We start from the raw sequence: 7,651 nt of genomic DNA on the forward strand, positions 1-7,651 counted from the left end.
ACTTCTAGGTGCTTGGGGAAGAGGGTGGCCGGGGGTGGGCCATGAACAGACCTTACAGAGACGTGGAAGTATGCAAAAAATAAAAGGGAAGGTGAAGAAGCAGGCGCTGTGGCCAGCTCCTCCCGGTCAGCTCGTTCTGGAGAGAAGCGGTTCTCCAGAACCACAGTGCTCGGTTCTGCGGGGCCTGGTGTGCTGGGAGCGTCCCGACACGCATGAAGCCCCGGGGTCTGCTCGGACACGCGGGACTGTCTGTCCTCCTCTGCAGAGGCCACGGCCTCGGAGCACGGGGAAGGGGGCCAGCCCCCAGAGCCCCGGCACGGTCACTGTTGCCCACCAGGGGCACGAGGGGACCCAGTCCCCGGGAGTCTCACTCCTCATCGGAGCAGTTCAGCAGGGCCGTCTGGTACGTGTGGTCCGACTTCAGCTTCTGAATCCCGATAATTTCTCCTCGCTGATGCTTTGACCGAGACACGAACCTGGGAGGAGGGAAGAGGGAGCACTGCCGTGACCGGCCCCGCCCGCCAGAGGCTCTTGCTCTCACCCCCACGTCATGCTCTCACTCCACCTCCAACCCTGTGTCTCCAGGAAGTGCCATCGGCAGCCCACAGCCATCGGGGACACAGGGACCCTCCGCCAATGTCCCTGGGGCTGAGTGTGCATCCCTGTTTCACTGGCCGGGCAGTGGGGATCAGAGAATCGAATCTCTTCCCTTGGGCTTTGTGGGGGGCGCTGAGGCACGGGGTGATGGCGGAACTCCTGTCCCCACATGCAGAAAGCTTTCTCACACGTGTTTGAGTCTGGGGGTTGGGTGGGTGACGTGTCTGTAGTTTTGTAATTTTGGGCTTGCTTTGGGGCACACCCAGCAGGGCTCACTCCCAGCTCTGTGCTCAGGGATCACTCCTGGCGGGCTCTGGGGACCCTGTGGGATGTGGGGATTGGGCACAGGTCAGCCACGTGCAGGACAAGCGCTCTTCCCGCTGTGCTATCACTCCAGTCCGCATTGCAGTTTTTGCGGTTTGTGGTTCTGGAGGTGAGGCCCAGATGCTCTGCCCCCGAGCCATGTTCCTGGGCCCTGGGTGACAGATCGTTCAGTGCCTCAGTGTTTCCTCCGTTAAGTTCGTCTCCTAAAGCAACGGGTGCCTGTGCTCTGTGTAGGAAGGACCAGCTGTTCCTGTTTTGGCTTGGGGGCCTCGCCCTACAGTGCTCAGGGGCTCTCTCTGGCTCTGAGCACAGAAGTGAGCCCTGGCAGGGCTTAAGGGACCCTATGGCAGCTGGTAAGCGGGTGCCGTCTGTCCAGCCCCAGGATTAGCTCTGGTGTTGGCATCTGAGTTGCACTTACGGCTACAGCGGGTTACTGGTCACCCCCACAGCTGGGCCTCGGGGGCACCCAGACCAAAGGCAAGGGGGTTGGAAGGGGTGAGGGGTGAGTGCAGGGCAGAGACTGCCACAAGCCTGGCCAGTGTTTCCCACTGAGCACCTGCCCTGACCAAACTGACCAGTGGCCAGCCAGGCCCTTGAACATCTTCACTGGGAAAATGACATTTGCTCTGGGATGGACATCAGTGGCGGAACTTAGCCCTGCTCAGGGGGCCAGTGCGATAGCACTGGGGGTAGGGGGCTTGCCTGCCATGTATCCGACCCAGGTTTGATCCCCGGCATCCTGTAGGGTCCCTCGAGCACCGCCAGGAGTGATCCCTGAGCGCAGAGCCAGGAGTAACCCCTGAGCACCACCAGAACAAAAGAAGTTAACGCTGCTCAGTTAACTTGGGATGACGGGAGCTGGGGTTGATGCGGAGGAGGAAGGGGACAGTGGTGGCCTCAGACATACCAGTAGACGAGCCCGTAGCTGGTGGCCACGATGCCCATGGCGGCCAGGTAGTGCCAGCAGAAACACATGGTGATGAACATGACGTTGTCGTGGCTCTGCAGGTCCCAGCTCGGAGCCCCCGAGGGCGGGTACAGCACAAACCCGATCTGGAGGGACAGACACGCGGGACTGCCCGGGGAGCCACGGCTCCTCCCAGGGAGACCTCTGCCCGAGAGCTGCTGTGCCCGCCCCAGGTCACGTGGCGCATGTGCAGGGACCATCGGGGCGCAGCGCCCGCAGACCCGTGACCTGCATGTCTGCTGGGCGCCCTTGGGACCCCTGTTCCACGCGGGGGGGGGGGGCTGGGGGAGGCCGAGTCACTGACCTGCCAGAACCAGGTGCCCTGCAGGATGACGAGGCTGGTGCGGAAGAGCTCCAGGACCACGTTGTCCCGCAGCACCACCTCCACGGACAAGGACACGGTCCCCGCGAACACGGCGCTCAGCAGCAGCGAGTGGATGTGCTGGTCCAGCGGCGGCCGGTGGTGGACGTGGTAGTAGAAGAGGAAGCCTGTGCGGGGCGGAAGGCCAGGGCCTGGGGGCCGCGCAGTGGACACGCGCCCGTCCCTGTCGGTGTCACTGGGCCTGGGTGTCAGAGGGTGGCCTAGGGGATGAGCGTCCCTGGGAGGAGTAGATGTCACCAGGGGATGGGTGTCTCTGGGAGATGGGCATCACAAGGGGATGGGTGTCATGGGGGGGGGGGGGGGGAATTGGGTGTCACTGAGGAGATGGGCATCATGGGAATGGGTGTCACTGGGGGAGGTGGGCGTCAAGGGAAGACAGGTGTCACAGGGGAATGGGTGCCACTCAGGAGGATGGGTGACACAGGGAGATGGGTATCACTGGGGGATGGGCATGACAGGATGGGTGTCACTGGGGAATGGGTGTCCCTGAGGTTCAGTGTCACTCGAAGAATCAGTGTCTGTCTCGTAGCCCCTCCACAGTGCAGGGGACCCTCCCAGAAGGTCGCCTCCTAGGTGCCGTGTGTCTCCGGCACCCAGGGCCCCCATAGACCTGCCTTCCAGCCTGACCCGAGTTACCTTCAGCGAAGGCGGCCACGGCCATGACCAGCCTGTCGATGCCCCGGGGGATGTGGGCGTAGACGGCCGTCAGCAGGTCCGTGACGCCCGACACGGCGAAGAAGAGGTACATGGTGCTGTGCTGCCAGTTCATCAGCTTCACCCAGTCGTCCCCGCGCAGCAGGTGCAGGTGGGGCCCGTCGGGGACAAACTGCTCGGCCAGAATCCCTGCGGGAAGGGGGGCGGGAGTCCATGCGCAGCCCGCTCGGTCGGCAGAGCCCAGCGGTGGGGGCGGCTGCCGGCTCTGAGTTCCCCTGCGGGCAGAGGCAGCGCTGCCATCTGGAGCCCTCGGGTCCCCCTGCGCAGTTCCGAGGGGGACTGGGAGGAAGCAGCGGGCCGGAAAGCAGAGGAGCCTGGCGGGGACAGGCTGGTGCGGGGCGACTCAGGCCCCCGCGGAGGGTAGGGGCAGGAGGGGGGCCCAGGGCAGGGCCCGCGGGAGGCAAAGTTTTTGTCTCCCCGTTCCGTTTCCCGGGGGAGCCATCCTTAGAGGAGAGCCACCCGCTAGGGGAACCACCTTTAGGTTCAGTGTCAGGGCGGTTTCAGGGACCAATCTTCCCCCATCCCTGACAAGATTCAGGTCCCAGGTTCCCCAACTCCAGCCCAGTCCCCCAGCCCCACCTCCCAACCAGCCCCCCCCACACACGCACACACATACACTCACATACACTCACACACAGTCACACCGCTCACATACAGTCACACAACATACACACACACAGTCACACACACCACTCACACATTCACACACGCCCACATATACTCACACACATAGTCCATACACACATACACACACATTCACACATTCACAGTCACACACACCACTCACATTCACACACACACCACTCACACACAACCACACACCACTCACACATTCACACACACACACATACACACACACCCCACACACATACTGTCACTGTCCTCACACTGTTCATCGATTTACTCGAGCGGGCCCAGTAACGTCTCCATTGTGAGACTTGTTACTGTGTTTGGCATATCGAATACGTCACGAGTAGCTTGCCAGGCTTTGCCGTGCAGGCGAGATACTCTCGGTAGCTTGCTGGGCTCTCCGAGAGGGGCAGAGGAATTGAACCCGGCTCGGCTGGGCTGGTCACGCACAAAGCAAATGCCCTACCGCTGTGCTGTACACTCACACACAGTCACACATTCACACTCACCCACATACACTTCCACGTACATTCACACACAGTCACACACATACATACATTCACACAGAGAACACACTCATACATACATTCAGACGTACACTCACACTCACAACATGGAGTTGGTGAGAAGAGGGCAGAGAAAGGGTGACCTGGGGCTCTTCGGGCAGCGCAGCAAGGGGACTGTAGAATGTCCCCATCAGGTGTTCTGACACCTGGCCACGGCCTTGAAGGTCGCTGTTGCACCCGGCAGAGACTGAGGATGGGAACACAGAGAGGTACAGTTGACCTGGGACAGCGCCGTGTGACAGTGAAGCACTCGGGCAGTGCCTGAGGTGTGGCCACTGTCCTTCATGCCCAACACAGCCCTCTTCCTGCCCCGACGCTCCGGCCGTGCTGGGCACTGCTCTGTTCTCCTTTGCCCCAGATGGCGCCGAGTCCCCTGGCGACCTGTCCTGGTGCGTGAAGGCCCCCAGACCCCCTCACTCGCTGCCACCGGCTCTGCCCACTGGACTGACTGGGCCTTTGCCAGCTCAGCCCGTCCAGCTCGTCCCGCCTGGCCCCATCTGCCAGTTGATGACACTCGTGCCCCTGACCTGGTTTTCAGCAAGCTCCCACAGAGCCATGCCTGCTGCATTAACCAGCTCTCCCGTTTTCTCCTTTTGTGCGTGTGTGTGTGTGTGTGTATGTTTGTGGTGGTGGTGGTGGGGGGGTTGCCATACCTCAGTGGTGCTCAGGGATCGTGCCCAGAGCTGCTGGGGGGTGGGGGGTGGACCATGCAGTGTGGGGTGGGCGGTAAGTAATGCCTCCCCCTCTCTCTGGCCCTTTTCCAGGATTTTGTAAGCCATGGGAGCTGTGTGACGAGGAAGCCTTTCTGTTGCCCAGGTGGCTGGTAGAGGGGCGGTTGGGCCGGACCGAGCCAGCCAGCTTCTTCCACATCCTTCCTGAGGAGCTGCTGTTCTCCTCTGGGGAAGCCCAGGGAAGGGGACAGGTGGTGACAGGCAGAGACGCCTGCCTGCACGGGCCTGGCTGCGGAAGGGCGCAGTGCCACACGGCTTGGGCTGGTGCCAAGGAACAAGGGATCTGGCGGGTTATCTCAGAAGGTGCCCAGGGCGGACTCCTGGCTCTGTGCTCAGAGCTCATGCTGGCAGGGCTCCAGGGACCTACAGGGCGGTGGAGACCAAACCCAGGGCAGCCCCATGCAAGGCAAGGCCCTCCCCACTCTTCGAATTGCTCCAGTCCTCCTGGGAGTGTTTTCATCACTCACAACGCTTGGCTTCTGCATGTCCTTTTAGAAAAATTGTGTTTTGTGTTTCACTTTATTTATAAAGTTTGTCCTTTGTCCCTGAAGCTTAACCCCTGCAGCCTCCGAGGGCAGAGAATGTAACCTGGGGTCATTGCCTCAGTGGACCCTGAGGTCAGGTGTCCTGGCTGCTTGTGTCACGGAACATGGGCAACAGAAGCTGACAGAATAGTCTGGACCAAATGAAACCCCCATTCTCTGCCAGTGGAAACCATTCACCATGTGGGATGCAGGAACAGGACTGAAGTTCCTGCATCTGGGCCAGAGCAGACCTGGCACAGCAGGTCAGCGTTTGCCTTGCGTGTAGCTGACCCTGTCCCATCTCCGGCACCCCAGAGTGTCCCCGAGCCCACCAGGACCGATCCCTGAGTGCAGAGCCAGGTGGAACCCCTGAGCACCGCCAGCCCCCAAGCAAACCACAAAAATAAAGACCTTCGGTCCACCAGGGGTGTCCCCCCACCCCTCCTTCTCACCAATGATGGGGAATACAGTCCTGATGGCGGCTTCAATGACCTCGAGGCGCTGCTGAGCGCGAGCCCCCGGGCCACGCTTCTCCTTCTGGTGGAAGTACTTGAGCGGGTACTTCACCGACCACCACAGCCCCACGATCAGGAAGAAGCTTCCCGGGAGCGCATGCCCCTTGAAGTTCGCCATCGGGGTCCAGACACCTGGGGGATGGGAGACAGCGGTGAGACGGCTGAAGGGAGGCCGCAGAGATGGGTCTGAGGAGGACACCCATTCCGGCGGTGGAAGATCCCACCCAGGTCGCAGGCACCGAGCCCAGAATCCAGTCCTTATCACGAAAGAACATCCTGTCACCTACACTCTGCCACGTGTGCTCCGTGCCAGCAGAATTCCTCTAACCCTCCTATTGTGGAACTGGGTGATATGTGGAAACCAGGAGATGTAAGGGTGGTGGGTTAGAAAAACCTTCCTCGGGGGCCGGAGCGATAGTACAGTGGGGAGGGCGACCCTGGTTCTATCCTCATATGGCCCACCAAGCCCCACCTGGAGTGATGCCTGAGCATAGAGCCAGGAGTAAGCCCTGAGTATTGTCAGGTGTGGGTCTCCCCTTCCCCTCCCCCCTAAATAAGAGGGGAAAAAAATCTTCCTCAACAAAACTAAAGGAAGAAACTAGAAGAAAATTCAATTCCATAAATGGGGGTGGGAGGCTGCTTTGGTTTTGCTTCAGGGTCAGTCACACCTGTGGTGCTTGAGGGATCATTTCCTGATGGTTTGAACCCTGGAACCCCCGATCATTCATTTCCTGATGGTTTGAACCCTGGACCCCCCCCCCCCCCCCCATGCAAAACATGTGCCCTGCCCATTGAACTCTCTCTGGCTCCAAGGCTTTGTTTGATATTTCTTGTTTGTTTGGGGCCACACCCAGAAGTGTTCAGGGCTTGCCCCTGGCTCTTCACTCAGATCACTCCTGACAGGATTTGGGGGACCAGCGAGGGTGCCAGGCATTGAACCTGGGTCAGCCAAGTGCAAGACAAGTGCCTCACCCACCCTAGTATCTCTGTGCCCCCTAACCCCAAGGTATTTATGTACCAAAAACAGCCACTCATGGGCTGGAGAGATAGGACAGTGGGTAGGGTGCTTGCCTTGTATGTACCTGACCTATGTTTGGTCCCCAGCACCCCATGTGGTCTCCCCAGGCCCAACCAGGAGTAATCCCTGAGCAGAGTCTGGAATAAATCCTAGGTACTACCAGGTGAGGCCCCCAAAACAAACAGTAGTGAAAAAAAACCAACGTTCTAGAGAACGTTCCTAGCAGCTGTCCCCACCGGGAGGTGTTTCCTGAGCATAGAGCCAGGAGTAAGCCCTGAGCATTGTTGGGCGTGGGTCCCGCCCCTGCCCCCCAGCCTCAGAAAGAGGGAAAAAAATCTTCTTCAACAAAACTACAGGAGGAAACTAGAAAAAAACATTCATTTACATAAGGAAGGGCTTATGAAACAGACCCTGGATGGTCGGGCAAAAGACAAACTTAATGGCTCCAGGGTGAAATACGACAATTTTCACACTTTCCTCTAAGGAAACTCTATATCATTTTTAGTGGATTATTCATGACAAGCAATACAAAATAAATTATTTAGGTCCTGCTTTGGGGGCAGGCTGGGGGGGGGGTTGGGTGGAAACATTTGAAATATGGTGGAAGGGTGTAATGGTGATGGGATTGGTGTTGGAATCACTGTCACTGTCACTGTCCTCCCGTTGCTCATCGATTTGCTCGA

At 59.3% G+C, this 7,651-nt stretch overlaps 1 protein-coding gene across 1 annotated transcript; it reads right to left on the reverse strand.

The window, feature by feature from the left end:
* Nucleotides 1-367: 367 nt before the first annotated feature.
* TMEM45B (transmembrane protein 45B) lies at nucleotides 368-6,068 on the reverse strand. The gene is made up of 5 exons (XM_056131449.1): nucleotides 5,888-6,068; nucleotides 2,907-3,113; nucleotides 2,193-2,377; nucleotides 1,829-1,974; nucleotides 368-476 (listed from the first exon to the last, which is right to left on the reverse strand). The coding sequence occupies exons 1-5, from the start codon at nucleotides 6,066-6,068 to the stop codon at nucleotides 368-370; spliced, it is 828 nt and encodes a 275-aa protein (XP_055987424.1).
* Nucleotides 6,069-7,651: the final 1,583 nt, after the last annotated feature.

This window comes from Sorex fumeus, unplaced genomic scaffold, assembly GCF_029834395.1.
Source record: "Sorex fumeus unplaced genomic scaffold, SorFum_2.1 ptg000091l, whole genome shotgun sequence".
In the NCBI taxonomy this organism is placed as follows: Eukaryota; Metazoa; Chordata; class Mammalia; order Eulipotyphla; family Soricidae; genus Sorex; species Sorex fumeus.